Source organism: Anomaloglossus baeobatrachus, chromosome 2 (assembly GCF_048569485.1).
Source record: "Anomaloglossus baeobatrachus isolate aAnoBae1 chromosome 2, aAnoBae1.hap1, whole genome shotgun sequence".
Lineage (NCBI taxonomy): Eukaryota > Metazoa > Chordata > Amphibia > Anura > Aromobatidae > Anomaloglossus > Anomaloglossus baeobatrachus.
The window spans coordinates 118,375,499-118,394,213 of record NC_134354.1 but is presented as its reverse complement, the minus strand read 5'-3'; the positions used below and the strand labels follow the sequence as shown (position 1 = coordinate 118,394,213).

Here is an 18,715-nt window from a genome sequence, read left to right as displayed (position 1 = left end):
GGGGACAACCTGTCCAAACGCGCCCTCTAGTGGGGATATGCCCTGGGTACTCCACTTCTCCGGGCTCCCACTCCTAGGTCAAGCACACACCGGACCCACACCAGCGGAATTAGACCTTGAGGTTGCGTACTCCTCCGTTACTCCGGCGTCCCCTGATGTTCCGCTCAGACACACTGCCACTGATGGTCACACACTGCTGTCCCGGATCCGACTACCTTGCACACACACAGCCCTTCCCTAGACATTCAGCTGACTCCTCCTTCCCCGGTGGCAACAGCCGTCCCACCCGGCCACTAGGGGGTGCCCTAACACAACATACAATAATAAAAATCAACATTTTTAATAATTACAATTCCGGGTAAACTATGCTGTTACTAGTAGGGGGTAGGCCCACCCACTACAGTGTCCCTGCAGAGTTGCACTTTTGGTCATATACCAAATGAGTTGAAAAAGGACAAATGCTGGTGGAAAGGGGAACAGGTGTGTTGGAAAGGGAAAAAAAGTTTTTGGCCGTGGGTTTGGTGGTTAAGCAAACGTAACATTTGATGAAGAAACACCATCTGTTACGGTGGGACTGGCAGATCTGGATAATGTGGTATATACTATGTTACCGCTATATAACGAAAATGAATAAGAAAAGAAAGAGAAAGGTATATATCCCCATCAGCAGTCAGTGTCCACCGTGCTCCCAGATGGAAAAGAAGAGGTTGGCAAATGGAAGGTTAGGTGGAGGATACAGAGCTGTGTGGCTATGAAACTAATAGTTGCCTGAACCGAGTTAGACGCCACTCGGATCTTGAGACTGGGAGCCCTGTTAGCGTCACAGGGTCCACACGCCCACCCAGCCCAGGAACTCTCTGTTAACATCACAGGGGCCATTCAGTACGCTGACCGAGTGCATTGGGGCCACACCTGTGGACAGCAGGCGCATCAGCAGCAGCAGGCCTGTTAATGCCACTGGGCTGCACAAGCAGGACTTGTAGGACAGGAGCTGGTCTTAACCGTTCTGCGTTACCAACTGTGGTGGCGGCCTGCATCGACGCCCTATCCCTGCCTACCTCTGGCCTAAAGCCGCAATGGGTTCAACACATGGAGGTGTGCTCTTTCGGAGCATAATAGAAGACTGCGCACCTCCTTGTTGGCTCCAGCCCGTTTGATAACCTGGGTCCGCCCCAAACCAGGGTGGACCACAATGCATTTCCTGGAGACAAAAGCAGAGTGACACGTCATGAGTGGCATAACTAGCGTCCTATTTGGAACCGCAACTTCAATAATGACCTCATGGCTGCCACGACACAAACACCTCACCAGTCATCGTCTGACCATCAATAATGAGGTGACAAGTCTTAGGGGCGGGCCTCTGCAAGCCATTTGGGAGTGGCCTGGCCACATCGTCAGGACACCTGATGCCCTGTGGTCTATATGGGCCCCCCCACATCAGGGGCAGGGCCAAAGAGTTCATTACCGGACCTAGTTTCTGATGCAGTAAGTGCCTGAGCATGGTCAGTTGCATGAAATAGAGTCTCTGAAAAAAGACTATCAGCTTTAGCATGGTGTCTCGGCACAAAACAGGACTTAGACCCGGCACGGAATGCAAGTACCTGTGCAAAGAGGCTTTTCACACTAAGTGTGGGAGCATGCGCTGTATCCCGAAATGAAGACTTAGCGTCAGGAATGGCATAGTCAGGCTGAGCATACTCACTAGGCGAAACACTGTAGTTAGGCTGCAGCTGGGGTAAATCGGCACACGCATGCGCACTAGCTGCCTCTCCACACTTAAACGTGGAGGAGAAATTGCTCTTCGGGTGTGGACTTGGAGATGCTGTCTATGAACAGAAGGAAAAGCTAAAGAAAGCCTCACTTTCTATCCCTCCGAATTATCAAATGCAGCAATGAATTCCCTGAGTTTGCTATAACATTAGCGTAGCAAAATCTGCAGGAGGGTGTCCTGCACAGGTGCTAGAAATAGCTTGGCACCAGTGGGGCACTAATGGAATACAACATCCAGTTCTATGATGCCACTAAATGGCAGTATTTTTTGCTATCATTATAGCTTATTAAAAACAGAGCAGGAGGGTGTCCTGCAGAGGTGCTAGAAATAGCTTGGCACCAGTGGGGCACTAATGGAGTCCAACAGCCACTTCTTGTATGCCACTAAGTTTACTCAATTTTTGGTATTATAATGTCTTAGTAAGTAGCAATGAGTTTGAGTGTGCAATGCAGGCACACGTGCTGCAAATATCTTTGCACTAGTGGGACTATAGCAAAGTCCAATAGCCACGTTTAGGATGCCACTAGGTACACTGAGTGTTTGCTAGTTTAATGGCTTAGTTATAATGAGTTGGCGTGTGCAGAGGACAGGAGGGTACAGTGCCAGGGTTGTGGGGCTCTGGGTAGAGGAAAGGAAGCCTGCCTTTCTATTCCCTCCTAATGGGGAAATGCAGCGACGAAATCCCTGACCTTAGCTACACAGACGCTGTCTCTGTTTTCAGGACCTGTCACCTATGGCTCTGACCCTGCCGGTACGAGCCCTTAAAAGGACTGATGGAAAGTGCTATCCCTATGCTGTCCAGCGCTGTGTATGGAGCGCATACAGCTGTATCAGCGATAGGACTCAGGACGGAGCTGCGCCAGTGATATCTGAAACCAAGGACGCAGAAGAGATAATGGCGTCCGGACGGGCAGATACTCGTTTTTATAATGCAGGGACATGTGACATGGACATCCTATCACACATGCCGTTGCTTCTCTGGCTAAAAGTCCACTTAGCTGTGTGTGTGTCTGGGATTGGCTGACATAATGGCCCGCCCCACAAGACGCGCGCGCTTAGGGAAGGAAGACAAGGAAAAAAAACAGCAGTGATCTGAAGGCGCTGTTCACGCACACTATACACTGAAATGTCATAATAGTGTGAGTCACAGAGGGACTTACACTATTACAGCGGAAACCAAGCTAGGAATTAGCTGTTTTTTTGCTGCTAGAACCGTTCTCGAACGTTTCTAGAACTATCGAGCTTTTGCAAAAAGCTCGAGTTCTAGTTCGATCTAGAACATGCCCCAAAATCACTCGAGCCTAGAACTGGAGAACCTCGAACCGCGAACCGCGCTCAACTCTAGTTACGACCACTAATATAGGAAAAGTTAGTTAGTTACTCGTGGTTGTAACCATGGATAAGTAAGCTGCAATGCCCTGCACATGAGGTAAGAGACATAGCTATATCAGGAGAACTATACATTTCTAATTGGAGTTATTAGATAATATTAATTCACCTACTACATATTGGGTTAGGACATTGGCGATGGGAATAGCTCTTTAATTTAGTAAACATCATATCTACCAGAAGGGTTAAAAACATAAATATACTCCCACTCTGCGGCCTTCTCAGTGCCAGTGCCACCACAGCCGTTCCCTGTTAATTGTTTTTTCTTTGTTTCAGTCATAGGATATTCCGGGAAACGACAACTGCCTAGATCCCATGCATGTTGGTTTGACACACGTGATGAAGTCAATGTCATGCGTCCTTCATGTGAAGCACATTGCTGGTCAATAGGCAGCCCACCCAAGAGGATGAAGTATGACTAAAGGCCGCTTTACGAGCTGCGATATCGTTACCGAGATCGCTAGCGTGGGTACCCGCCCCTATCGGTTGTGCGACATGGGCAAATCGCTGCCCGTGGTGCACAACATCGCTCAGACCCGTCACACTACTTACCTGCCTAGCGATGTCGCTGTGACCGGCGAACCGTCTCCTTTCTAAGTTGGCGGTTCGTTCGGCATCACAGCGACGTCACTGAGCAGGCACCCAATAGAAGCGGAGGGGCAGAGATGAGCGGCCGTAACATCCCACCCACCTCCTTCCTTCCTCATTGCCGGCGGCCGCAGGTAAGGTGAGGTTCCTCGTTCCTGCGGTGTCACATGTAGCGATGTGTGCTGCCGCAGGACCGAGGAACAACATCGTACCTGCAGCAGCAATGATAATTGGGAATAGGGGGGCATGTCACCGATTAGCGATTTTGAACATTTTTGTGACGATTCAAAATCGCTCATAGGTGTCACACGCAACAACATCACTAACGCGGCTGGATGTGCGTCACAAATTCTGTGACCCCAACGAGATCGCTTGAGCGATGTCGCAGCGTGTAAAGCAGCCTTTAGTAAGGAGCGGTGCTCACAGAAATCCCTGAGAATGGAGAAGATCGAATAGAAGCCAACTGGAAAACTGGGTGGGAAGTGATGGTGGGATAGGTATTGGGAGAGTAGAAGAGAGGTAAGCATAACAGTTTATTGCTTTTTAACCCCTTCCCGGATGTCACAAAACAGTAGAATGGAGGCCAACTGGTTGTCGTTCTGCTGGATTTGCGGAGGAAATCCTCAAAAATATGGATCCTTTACAACCTGAATTTTGAGAGAAATTTGAAACTAATTATATTCATATTTTATTAATTCCCTCATCTCTAGCATCATTATTAATAGTAATATAATAATAATAATAATAATAATAGGAACATGAGTAGCTGCCCTTATAGGATAAACATTTCTCTTATGAATGTCCACAAATAATGTTAGCGATGATCAATTAATGTATTGAAAGCTTTTTTTTTTTTTTTTTAAGTGCTGCCCACTATCATTGAGGAAAAGGTAATGATAAAATACATGGTGTTATGCTGCCACCTGCTGGCTATAGATGAATACTACACCCCTTCCAAGGATTCCGGAGAATCATTTTGGTTAATACTGAAATCTATAGAGACTTCACAGAAGATGACACCTGTCATTACTTAGGCCTCACTGGTGTGGCAGGTGTAAAACTAACACAAAAGTTTAAATTACCTCCTCTTTTTCTAATCAAAAAGGAAGAATAAATAAGCGTATTGCCACATCAGGAGAAGTCTGATTTGTCAAAATATAAATTAATTTTACTCTATGGGAAAAAAACAGAATTGCCTTACCTGACAAAACATGTAATAAAAAGTGATCAAAAAGTCCCATTCTTCATCTGGCCCCACAAAAATCAAATTCTCAGACAGCTGTGTTGACGCAAAAAATCAAACCCGCACACTCTACGTATGACATACGGTCTCTGGTTTTGGGACAGCTTTATGAGATGAGCAGATATCTTGGCACGATTTGGTCCAGCTCAGTGATCTCTGGCCGCGTGCACATTTCCAGACCCACCAGGCTCCTCGGTGCGATGTGTGATCTGCCGGCCCGGTGTGACGTCATCCATGCGGTGGACAGGTGACAATGTGCCAGCACAGCAAATCGAAAGACGAGCCTGGGAGACCGAAATCTCAGGAAATTAGAGGAGCTCCTATCTATGATCAGACAGCACTGACCTGGACCGTGTTTCCGCAAAGGAATCTGCTCATCTCTCACTGGTGCCATTACTGACAAAATCATTTTTACTGAAAAATGAACTAGCAAAAACAAAAAGGTGGAATTCTTTTTTTCTCTCATCATTTCAGACAATTTCAAATTTTTATGATTTTTTTCATATATTATTTGCTAAAATTAAAAGTGTAATTTAAAGGGAATCTGTCACCAGGTTTTTGCTCCCTATCTGAGAGCAGCATAATGTAGAGGCAGAGACCCTGATTCTAGTGATGTGTCACTTACTGAGCTGTTTGCTGTCATTTTGATAAAATTACTGTAATCTCTGCTGCATATCTATTTGAATATGGAGCTCTGTAACTCCGCCCACACCAGTGATTGGCATTTTTCGGTGTGCACTGTAATCAGTGGTGGGAGCAGGGTTACACAGAGGTCATGAATAAGCTGGACTACCTGCCAGCACGCTAAGTAGTCCTCTAATGCTGATTAAACAGTTTTATCAAAACTACACTAAGCAGCCCAGTGACACATCGCTGGAATCAGGGTCTCTGCCCCTACGTTATGCTGATCTCAGATTAAGTGGCAAAACCCTGGTGAGAGATTCCTTTTAAAGTGAGCTGTTCAATCATGCCGCTGTGAACACGATACTAGTGACCTAGAGGGATGGATGGCAGCGGTCCTGGACCAATCCAGGTACACATACTGTACATTGAGATTAACCATCATTCCTATACAAACTGCAGCAATGTTTAGGGATAATACAGAGGTCATTAAAAAATGTTATTAGGAGGCTGATAAAGCAATGTTAGTAAATTATAGAGGTAAATCCCCTCTACAGGTTCCCTTTAAATCTACAAAAAAAAATACTTGATATGGCTATAGGAGGGAGGAAAAAAAAATGAAAGTGCAAATCCAAAAATTGTCTGTAACCAAAAGGTGTTACATTCTGCGGTTATATTTATAGGCTATGGACATACACCGTATTTTTCGGACTATAAGACGCACTGGACCATAAGACGCACCCTGGTTTTAGAGGAGGAAAATAGGAAAATAAAATTTTAAGCAAAAAATTTGATCATGACACATTGTTATGGGGCGAGGATCTGCTGCTGACACTGTTATGGGGGTAATGTCCTCAAATTCTCTACTAAGGTACCCCATCCTGGTAATGATCCTCCTGCCTTGAATATGATCCCCATCCTTGTATACATATGTCCCTCATCCTGGTATATGCCCTTATCCTGCTATATACTGGTATCCTGCTATATACCCTCATCCTGCTATATACTGCCATCCTACAATATGCCCTCATCCTGCTATATACCCCCATCCATCCTGCTATATACCACCATCCTGCTATATGGCCTGTATCCTGTGTCACACAAAAAACCCCAAAACGTTTATAATCACCTTTCCTCGCTCCATGCAGCATCGCTCCTCCCCGTCTGTGGAGCAGTAGCGCTGATCTGTGTGGAGCCGTCACCTTTGTCTGCAACATCGCTCGTCCTCCTGTCTGCCTGTCAGCTGCCCTGCGTGGAGACCAGCAGTGCGCACAGCGATAACGCCATCGCTGGCCTCACCGCTCTCTACACAGATCAGCTGGCCGGCACAAACAGGAGGAGATCGGGATGCTGCAGGGAAGTGACCGGTGAGTATACCGTAATATTCACTGCACCTCGCGCTGATGATGATGCGCGGGGAGCAGTGAATACAGCCGCACATGATCACTCCACGCTGTAGTTGCCAGGAGTGATCATGCGGGTCGGCTGTTAAATATGCGCGCACCTCCCGCCCACTTGACAGCACTGGCTTCAGCACTGAGGGATGATGGGCAGGAGGATGGGCGTGCATATGTAATGAGTGGGCCCACGTGGTCATGGCAGGCGTTGCTACAGCCTGCTCGTGCCCCCAATGACACGCAGCACCCTCATTCCCCGCAGCCACATTCAGACTATAAGACGCACCCCCCACTTTACCCCTACATTTGGGGGGAAAAAAGTGCGTCTTATAGTCTGAAAAATACGGTAAGTGAACATTATATAATAAAGATAGAATATGAAAAGCTATTTAAAATCTTGCATTTTCTAGATATTACGCATGTAATTTAGGATAAAGGGTCTGGAGCTCGTGGTATAATAAGGATTGGTAGTGGGCTGGGGTCGATTTATTTTTTCATTGTCCGTCTTCCAGAGCTTAGATCCATTTTGTTAGATCCATCTACCCGTTATGAGCACCCGAGCATGGTACTGCTCGATCATCACAATTAATTTTCTTCTTATCGAGAAGTGACCAAGTGCCGATACCTCTCCGTTGACGTCTGTAGGTAGAGGGCAGTAAACTTACCTTTAAAAAGAAATTTAACTCCCTCAAAATCTAAATTTTCCCCATGAATGTCCTGTCCACCTCCCAGCAACACCCAGGCTGGACGTGGAGAAGCTGGCTGGTCATTCAGCGGATGATGGTACGGACGTTCATACAGACACGGCAATTTTATGAATGATGTTTCTTTAATGGACCAGGTACCTGCAAAAGAAAAAAAAACATTTTATTTTTTTTTATTTTACAGATTATATAATTTATAATCAAATTACTCTGAAAAAAACCCCACCAGAGCCTCAAGTAAAATGCAGCAGAAATAAAGTAGAGTACTTTGTGATAACAGCAAATCAATGCTTGATGATCAATGAATGATGAAGAGGTTAAGACATATGTTGCGGATGGGGGACAGACCACCGCAGGGGTGTTGCTCAGAACACTCGGATCCGGGATTGTTGCTGTGGCTCGAGTGGCAGCCGAACCCAGGCTCGTGCAGCCGGCCGTCCTTACAACTATATAAAAGGGGTTATTTACAGGGGAGAGTTTGTCAGTGACGCCACCCGTGGATTGCAGTGATAGTTGGTGACACCGTCGCTGCCTTGGTATGGGGTGCCCGGGGCTGATGGAGCGGGGCAGCAGGATGGTATCCCCTCCACGGGTAGGGGAGGTGTTGTCCCGGGGCCCAGGTGTATGGGGGAGGATGCTGCGGAGCGTATTCTGAAGGGTTGGACCGGGTGGTATTGGTGTACTCTCAGTTCTGGAAGAATTCACACAGAGTCAAAATGGTAAACCAAATTGACAGTGATCGGTGACCTCCGGTGGGTGTATTCGGGTCCCACACCCTGGTGGTACAGCAAACAGGGGTCCCTTCCTCCTGCACTTAGTGTTTGTGTCCTTAGTTTGACTACTCCGCTTGAAACGGGGAAGTCCACTCCCGGTGATTTCTGTGTGTAGGGAGCTGTGGCCCGCGAGAACTGACCTGTGGGATATTAGCAGGCAATTGCGGAGCCCTATCCCCCTCGTTGGGCTTCTCTCTCGCTCTATCTGGGCCTCCTGTGGGACAAGACCTGTAATCTTGTCCCCGGCTGGTCAGTTAGAAAGGTGCTTGGAGCTGTCTTTGCTCTAGGGTCCAGGTATCCAGACTGTGTACGGATTCCCGCTCTCAGTATCGGCGGGCTACAACCCTGCCCCGATCCGCTTAAGGTCTCTCGCGACCGGATCTCCGTCGCCTGTGGCCCTGTCTGCCGACTGCCACCTAGTCAGTAGTCCAGTAGTCCAGAGGCTCCAACCCCTGACTTTGCTGTCACTCCTCTCACTTCCTCTCCCTGTCTGGAACTCTCTGTCTGCTTCCACTCTCACTGTTCCACTGTTCTGTCTTGTTCCCTCCCATCACACCTCAGGACCCCTAGGTGGGCGTCACCATCCGCTTGGTCCCGCCCACTGGTGTGTCCCTATTGTTATGGGGGGTGACTAGGCTTTGCTGGCTGATGTTGTGTACCAGGGTGTGGGTTTGGTGTTGTGGTGCCAAGGAGGAGAGATTCCTGCACTTGAGGAGGGGTGCAGTCATCTGTGACACCCTGATTTTGTCAGGGCATCACACATAAATAAAGGGCTTATCAAATACTGGTCAAACCCTTTAAAATTATATTTTGTCATATTAAAATTAGGGAACCAAATACTTACCTTCTGTACCATCGCCGATCCTCCATTATCGGTACTTAGTCTCTCGGCGGTGACAATGCATCATCTCATTTGACCGCTGCCGCCGATCAACTGCAGCCTTTCAGTATTCTGTTAGAGCGGACTTATTATGGTCACTTTATCTATTAGGCCATGTGCCCAAGGGACAACGTACCCGCAGATTCTGCTGCAGGTATGTCCGCAGGTTTACTGCAGCTGCTGCCCGGAATCTGCAGCTAACCATTGCTGCGGGATTCGAGCATTTTTGTTGAGGTAAACCTGCGGGACAAGTGCGGAAATACCTGCGGATGTCCCGCCTTCTATCTCCATAGTGGAAAGGCGGGACATGCGCAGATATTTCCGCATGAATAATTGACATGCAGTTACGTGCGGCTGCAAGACATCCACAGCATTTTCCGCAGCCGCACGTATCCGCAGCATTGATACAGCACTCCCCAAATCCCATAGGATAACATGGTGAGTGTCTGTACTTGCGCAAACCTGCGGATTTATCTAGAAAATGCAGAAAAATTCACAGGTTTTCAGCGGCAAAATCCGCGGTTACATTGTACCGTGGGCACATAGCCTTAGATGTATTATAGTCACTTTATCTGTTACGGATTGTCCAGTACTGGAAATCCCAATCCAGATGAATGGGATATTCTAACAAATCTACTGTCAATAAAATCATAGACGGTATATGGGCTGCATAGTCTGTACACATAGTACATATATAAACTTGAATGGAAGTAATAAAAACATATTTACAGCCTGGTACGCAGTATGTGCTTTGTGGCCAGTAATAATTAATATTGGAAAGTGCAGCCCTGGTCCGAAGGATTTCTCTTAGGGCAGGAACATATAGCAGTATGATGGCTCTTTTTTGAGTAAATGATTTGTTGAACACATATGTGGATTTTCTATTCCTGTACATACAGAGATCAATGGAGTCTGGACTAGAGATGAGCGAACCGGTCGTGGTTCGGCTCGAGTTCGGTTAGCCAAACGGAGGTCTCGTTCGAGTTCGGCGAACTGGTTCGGCGAACCGCTCGAACCGCATAGGAAACAATGGGAGGCAATCACAAACACATAAAAACACCTAGAAAACACCCTCAAAGGTGTCCAAAAGGTGACAAACAACTCACAACACAACACAAACACATGGGAAAGTGACAAGGACATAAACTCATGCGAAAACAAAACAGCGTTACGAGGAAAAAGAGGATGAGACACAGATATAGGCATGGCATGCCGTTCTAAAATCATGTAAAACACCGCAAGGTGACTCAAAGCGGAGTCTCCCTTTCTTCCAAAAATTGGGCCACACACACACCCACCCCTTCAGTGGCAGCACTTGTGCCCCAGTTGTACACTTCACAGGTAGATTTGCATCAAGCACATTCAAAAATACACCATCCTTAACCGTCCCCAGGATGACACCGGGGTAGGTAGAAAAGTCTTTGCTGAACCATGACTTGTTCATCTTGGCTCCTTTTTAAAAACACAGCAAGGGTTACTCCAAGCGGAGTCTCCCTTTTTTCCAAAAATTGGGCCCCACACACACCCACCCCTTCAGTGGCAGCACTTGTGCCCCAGTTGTACACTTCACAGCTAGATTTGCATCAAGCACATTCAAAAATACGTCATCCTTAACCGTCCCCAGGATGACACCGGGGTAGGTAGCAAAGTCTTTGGTGAAAAATGACTTGTTCATCTTGGCTCATTTTTAAAAACACAGCAAGCAAGGGTTACTCCAAGCGGAGTCTCCCTTTTTTCCAAAAATTGGGCCCCACACACACCCACCCCTTCAGTGGCAGCACTTGTGCCCCAGTTGTACACTTCACAGGAAGATTTGCATCAAGCACATTCAAAAATACGCCATACTTAACCGTCCCCAGGATGACACCGGGGTAAGTAGCAAAGTCTTTGCTGATCCCAGATCTGTTCATCTTGGATCATTTTTAAAAACAATGTAAGCAAGGGTTACTCCAAGTGGAGTCTCCCTTTTTTCCAAAAATTGGGCCACACAGACACCCACCCCTTCAGTGGCAGCACTTGTGCCCTAGTTGTACACTTCACAGGTAGATTTGCATCAAGCACATTCAAAATCCACAAGCATTTACTCTCCCCAGGATGACACAGGGGTAGTAAATTCCTTGTGGATCCATGACTTGCTCATTTTGATGAACGTTAGTCTGTCCACATTGTCACTGGACAGACGCGTGCGCTTATCTGTCAGCACACACCCAGCAGCACTGAAGACACGTTCAGAGACAACGCTGGCAGCTGGACACGACAAAATCTCCAAGGCGTAAGTGGAGAGCTCTGGCCATTTTTCAACATTTGAAGCCCAAAATGAACAAGGCTCCATTTGCAAAGTCATGGCATCGATGTTCATTTGGAGATACTCCTGTATCATCCTCTCCAGCCGTTGACTATGTGTCAGACTTGTTGTTTCTGGTGGCTTTGCAAAGGATGGTCTAAAAAAATTATGAAAAGATTCAATAAAATTGCTGTTACCAGCACCAGATACAATGCTACTGGTACGGGTAGACTGTTGAAGATGACAAGACCGTCCCATGTTTGTCAAGTTACAACTGGGAGATTCAATCCCTGCACCATGGTTGTTTGGTGGAAAAGCCGAGCTAAAGCGAGCTTTACACACTGCGATATCGGTCCCGATATCGCTAGTGTGGGTACCCGCCCCCATCTGGTGCGCGACACAGACAAATCGCTGCCCGTGCCGCACAACATCGCCCAGACCCGTCACACATACTTACCTGTCCGGCGACGTCGCTGTGACCGGCGAACCACCTCCTTTCTAAGGGGGCTGTCCGTGCGGCGTCACAACGACGTCACTGAGCGGCCGCCCAATAGCAGCGGAGGGGCAGAGCTGAGCGGGATGTAACATCCCGCCCACCTCCTTACTTCCGCATTACGGCCGGGAGGCAGGTAAGGAGAGCTTCCTCGTTCCTGCGGTGTCACACGGAGCGATGTGTGCTGTCGCAGGAACGAGGAACAACCTCATTACTGCTGCAGTAACGATATTTGAGAATGGACCCCCATGTCACCGATGAGCGATTTTGCACGTTTTTGCAACGATGCAAAATCGCTCATCAGTGTCACACGCAACGGCATCGCTAATGCGGCCGGATGTGCGTCACCAATTCCGTGACCCCAATGAGTTCGCATTAGCGACGTCGTAGCGTGTAAAGCTTCTGCTGATACTCCTGCATACGTGCGTCCCTTTCTATGGCTGGAATTATGTCACAAAATTTGGACTTGTACCGGGGATCTAATAGTGTGGCAAGCCAGTAGTCATCATCACTTCTAATTTTGACAATACGAGGGTCATGTTGGAGGTAGTGCAGCAAGAAGGCGCTCATGTGTCTTGCGCAACCATGCGGACCAAGTCCACGCTGTGTTTGTGGCATAGAGGTGCTAACCGTTCTTTCTTCCTCTGACATCTCCCCCCAACCTCTTTCAACAGAAATTTGACCAAGGTCTCCCTCATCCGCTGAGTCTTTCATGTCCATGGACAGTTCGTCCTCCATTTCTTCATGTTCTCCTGCACCTTTCTCAACATTTCGCCTGCTACTATGCGCCCTTGTTGATCCCTGTCCCCCATGGTCCCATGCCTGCCGCGTTGGTGATGATGAACGTCTAGACCTTGGTGATGTTGTTGTGTCTTGCGCATATGAATCCTCCTGTAGTTCCTCCCCTTCCTGTTGTCCCACCCCCTGACTCCGAATAGTGTTTAGCGTGTGCTCCAGCATGTAAATGACTGGAATTGTCATGCTGATAATGGCATTGTCAGCGCTAAACATATTCGTCACCATGTCGAAACTGTGCAGAAGGGTGCATAGGTCCTTGATCTGAGACCACTCCATCAGGGTGATCTGCCCCACCTCTGCATTTCGTTGGCCCATCATGACATATTGCACCAGGGCTCGACGGTGCTGCCACAGTTGCTGTAACATGTGGAGAGTCGAATTCCAGCGTGTCGGCACATCGCATTTCAGGCAATGAACCGGCAGGCCGAAAGACTTCTGGAGCGATGCAAGTCGCTCAGCAGCGGTGGTTGAACGGCGGAAGTGAGCAGACAGTTTTCATGCCCTGTTCAGAAGGCCATCTAGGCCGGGATAGTGTGTTAAGAATTGCTGGACAACAAGGTTCAACACGGGAGCCATACAAGGCACGTGTGTCACCTTGCCCAGGCGAAGGGCCGCACCCAGGTTTGCAGCATTGTCGCACACGGCCTTACCAGGCTGCAGGTTGAGTGGAGACAACCATTTATTAAACTCAGTCTCCAGAGCTGCCCACAACTCAGCCGCTGTATGACTCTTATTTCCAAGACATTTCAAGCTAAAGACCGCCTGATGCCGTTGCGCTCTGCTGCCAGCATAGTAATGAGGGATGCGTGATTCCTTCTGTGCAGTTAGAACGCTGGTGGCCTGACTGGGCAGGCTTGGGGCGGAGGTGGAGGACCCAGACGAGGTGGAGGAGGCAGAAGCAGTGGCGGAACTTGGACAGACAGAGGATTGACACACAAGTCGTGGGGACGGCAAGACTTGTGCAGCAGACCCTTCACCATCTATCACCATAGTTACCCAGTGCCCAGTCAGCGACATGTAACGTCCCTGTACATGCTTACTGGTCCAAGTATCGGTGGTGAAATGCACCGGTTCACACAGAGTTTCTCAAGGAAGCGGTGATGTTGTGTACGACATGCTGGTGTAGCGCAGGCACACCTTTCTTAGAGAAGTAGTGGCGACTGGGCATCTGGTACTGGGGCACAGCGACAGACATAAGGTCTCTAAAATCCTGTGTGTCCACCAGGCGGAAAGGCAGCATTTCGGAAGCCAAGAGCTTACAGAGGGATAAAGTCAACCTCTTAGCTTTGTCATAGGTCGCAGGAAATGGCCTTTTATTGGTCCACATCTGAGGGACAGAGATATGGCTGCTGTGTGTAGACGGTGGTGAGTAGGGTGTCCCTGGAAAAATGCAGGTTTGTGAGGAAAGTGCAGGCGTAGCCATGATGTTGCCTTCATCCAACGTTGGTGCTATCGATGTCTGAGAGAGCTGTACACACGCACTTGTTTCCCCTTCCAAACCAACTGACGACCTACCAAGCAAACTGCCTGTTGCGGTTACAGTGGTGGAAGTTGTGCGTGGAAAACCAAGTGTGACAGCTGTCCCCACAGTCCTAGAAGATGAAGAGCGCGCGGATGCACTGGAAGGGGCAGGCGGTGGATGGTTCGCTCCGCTAGGCCGCATTGCAGCACGGTGAGCTTCCCACTGGGACATATGATATTTATTCATGTGACGATTCATGGAAGTTGTCCAACTGCTGAGGTTTTGCCCTTTACTAACAGAATCACGACAAATTTTACAGATCACATAATTTGGTCGATCTTTTGCTATGTCAAAAAAGGACCAGGCTAGGCAAGGCTTAGAGGGCATGCGACCTGCTGATCCACCCAGACTAGTGCTCAGAGGCACAGTGGTGGCTGAGGATGCAGTTGTAGATGTGCTACCAGTACTCCGACTCTGTCCAGGAAGGCGCAAGGTAAATTCGTCGTCGGTTGCATCCTCCTCTACCGCCTCTGTTGACCTCCTCGAGTGCCTGACTGTGGGTTGACAATAGGTGGGATCTAGAACTTCCTCATCAATTGTTGTTTGCACTCCCCTCACCCTCAGACCGAGCCTCTTCTTGCCCTGACCGAATAGTTAAGTTGTCATCCCAATCTGGTATCTGCGTCTCATCGTCATCAGTATGTTCCTCATTGTCTATAACAACAGGTGTTACAGTTTGTGAATAAGGGTCAACATTATGCTCAGAAACTTGGTCCTCACGGCCTGAATCAGAGTCACAAAGGTTCTGGGCATCACTGCAGACCATTTCCTGGTCTGTACTCACTGTAGCTTGGGAGCAGACCTCTGATTCCCAGGCTATAGTGTGACTGAACAGCTCTGCAGACTCAGCCATGTCAGTTCCACCATACTGTGCAGGGCTGATGGAGACTTCAGAGCTGGGAGAAAGCAAGTGTGATTGGGATGACAACTCAGAGGACTGGTGTTTTTTGGATGCGGTAGTTGAGGTGGCGGAGAGGGCACTTGTTGGACCACTTGAGATCCATTTAAGCATTTTCTTTTTTTGGCCATCATCTAACTTTGTTCCAGTTGTTCGTGTCCGTAAAAAAGGGAGCACATCGGATTGTCCACGGTAAGTAGTAGACATCTTACTTTTGCTGGAAGATGGCCTATCTTCAGCAGATGTTAATGGGGCTTTGCCACCTTCCCCATGGACAAACCCTTTTTTCCCTTTTCCAACATGCCTCTTCCCCTTTCCACCAGCATCTGTCATTTTGCCACTCATTTTGATTGCGACAAGATTGTGCACTTAAAATGTGGTAGTAAAAATTGAGAGGTGGTGTAGATTGCAGCGGTGGTCTATCTTTATTAACAGCAGAATAAACAACAATAACTATCCCTGACAATGCAACTACGGCCCTTAAACTGGCAGCATAGTTTGCTAGTATAATGGCTTAGTAACAATGAGCTTGAGTGTGCAATGCAGTGGTGCTGCAAATAGCTTTGCACCAGTGGGACAATAATGGAAGTCCAACAGCCACTTTTAGGATGCCATTAAGTTTACTCAGTGTTTGCTAGTATAATGGCTTAGTAACAATGAGTTTGAGTGTGCAATGAAGAGGTGCTGCAAATAGATTTGCACTAGTGGGACACTAATGGAAGTCCAACAGCCACTTTTAGGATGCCACTAAGTTTACTCAGTGTTTTCTACTATAATGGTTTAGTAACAATGAGCTTGAGTGTGCAAAGGGCAGGAGGGTACAGTGGCAGGGTTGTGGGTCAGTGTACAGGAATGGAAGCCTCACTTTCCATCCCTCCTAATGGGAAAATGAAGCGAGGAAGTCCCTGACCTTAGCTACACAGATGCTGTTATCTGTAGCTGTTCAAATCTGTTTCCACGGACCTGACTGTCACCTATGGCTCTGAGCCTGCTGTTATTATTAGCCCTTACAAGGGCTAATAGAAACTTCTATCCCTATTCTGTATAGCGCTGTGTGTAGAGTGTACACAGCAGTATCGGAGACAGGAGCTACGCCAGCGGTGACTGACACCCAGACGCAGAAGGCAGATAATGGCGTCCGGACGGGCAGATACCCGTTTTTATAATGCAGGGACATGTGACATGGACTTCCTATCACACATGCCGTTGCTTCTCTGGCTAAAAGTCCACTTAGCTGTGTGTGTGTGTCTGAGATTGGCTGACATGCTGGCCTGCCCCACTACACGCGCGCGCATAGGGAAGGAAGACAAGGAAAAAAAAAAAAAAATGGCGATCACCATTATCCTAGCAGCAGTGATCTGAATGCGCTGTTCCCGCACACTATACGCTGAAATTTCATAATAGTGTGAGTCACAGAGTGACTTACACTATTAGGGTATGTGCGCACGTTGCTTTTTACCTGCTTTTTACCTGCTTTTTTGCTGCTTTTTCTTCTGCGCTGTTTAATGCCAAAATGGATGTGTTCTTCTATTCAAGCAAAGTCTATGGGAATTTGGGTTTCTTGTTCACACTATGTTGTTCAAAATGCTGCCTTTTTGTGGCAGAACTTTGGTCAAAAACTCAGCTTTGCAGTGCAAAACCCAAATGGCAAAAACAATTGACATGTTGCTTCTTTGAAAAGCTGAGTTTTTGACCAAAGTTCTGCCACAAAAAGGCAGCATTTTAAACAACATAGTGTGAACAAGAAACCTAAATTCCCATAGACTTTGCTTGAATAGAAGAACACATCCATTTTGGCATTAAACAGCGCAGAAGAAAAAGCAGCAAAAAAGCAGGTAAAAAGCAGGTAAAAAGCAACGTGCGCACATACCCTTACAGCGGAAAGACAGCTAGTAATTAGCTTGGCTTTTTGCTGCTAGAACCGTTCTCGAACATAACTAGAACTATCGAGCTTTAGCAAAAAGCTCGAGTTCTAGTTCGATCTAGAACAGCCCCCAAAATCACTCGAACCGCGAACTGGAGAACCACGAACCGCGCTCAACTCTAGTCTGGACGGCAGTATGGATGTACAATGCATCTGCACACTGCCACCAATGAATACCTGAACTCCAACATTGCTGTACATGTGAAAAATGGAAGGTACTTAGTTTTTTTTTTTTTTTTTTATCAAAGAGCACAAAACCCTCACACCATATAGAGATGTACCTGAATATGGATGGTCTCTGCTCTTTTTGGTAGTACATATTGGGGGGTTAATTTCGAGCTGCACCTGGTTTCTTCTCACTTCTCATTCAGGAGAGACCTAGCACATGGAGAGGTAGAACAATAGTGTTGAGGGGCCATCCATATTTAAGTACACCTTGACATGGTTGGAGGCTTTTGCCCTCTTTGATTAAAAAGTGGTAAGTAACTTAAATTTTGAATGTTTACCGTAATATTTGAGTTCAGGCAATCATTGGTTACAGGGTGCTCCCACATTGTATGTTTATATATTGTCCATATAGTGTTGTGCACCTGTATATTGATTTAATACTAATGGTATGCATGCCCTATTTTTTGGCGGTATGGATGTCCTCCATATTGGAAGGCATACATCTCTTTTCCTCTTTAGTCTCTGATGTGGAAAGGAGTCATTGGAGATGCATACACGTGCATTCAGATTTAGAAAACTGTTAGGCCGGGGCCACACAGAGACTACTGCGATCCTCGCATGACACTTGGCTCACGCTGGCAGCACAGTAGGAGCCGAGTGACCTGTGAGTGTCATTGTAACTGAGGTCCGATTGTGCGAGGCAAGCCGGTACTGAGGAGGGGAGGGCCGGCGCAGAGGAGGAGAGGGAGGGATTTATCTCCCCCTCTCCTCCGTTGCCAGCTATTACCATTTTTGTTCTGCACTCGCAGTACACCGATGCAGTACGATTTTTCTCTCGCCCCATAGACTTGAATGGGTGCAAGAGAAAGAGGATCGCATTGCACCCGCAGCATGCTGTGATTGTTTTCTCGGTCCGATTAGGGCTGAGAAAATAATTGCTCATGGGTGCTGACACAGAGTAATATTGGTCCGAGTGGAATGCGATGTTTTATCACATTGCACTCGCTCCGATTTTCATGCCGTGTGTCTTAGGCCTCACGCTGGTTTCACATCAGCGTTTTCCTGCCGCACTGCCAGATCCGGCATAAGTGTAGTACAGTTCAATACAGTTCACAGATAGTGCGGCAAGCCCCGGTGACATGCTGTCACTTGCTCTGGTCACATGATCGCATGTGCCCGGAGCTTGCCAGTGAACTGTATTGAACTGTACTGTACTTGTGTCGGATCTGGCAGTGCGGCAGGAAAACGCTGATGTGAAACCA

General features: G+C 47.6%; 1 protein-coding gene across 4 annotated transcripts in view; it reads right to left on the bottom strand.

Moving 5' to 3' along the window:
- Nucleotides 1–18,715, bottom strand: part of LOC142284729 (tapasin-related protein-like) — a 59,995-nt gene that overhangs the window by 40,310 nt on the left and 970 nt on the right. For all 4 annotated transcript variants that reach the window (XM_075333218.1, XM_075333219.1, XM_075333220.1 and 1 more), the window contains exon 2: nucleotides 7,675–7,854. In XM_075333218.1, the coding sequence (XP_075189333.1) occupies nucleotides 7,675–7,854 (180 nt within the window). The remainder of the gene's footprint in view (nucleotides 1–7,674; nucleotides 7,855–18,715) is intronic.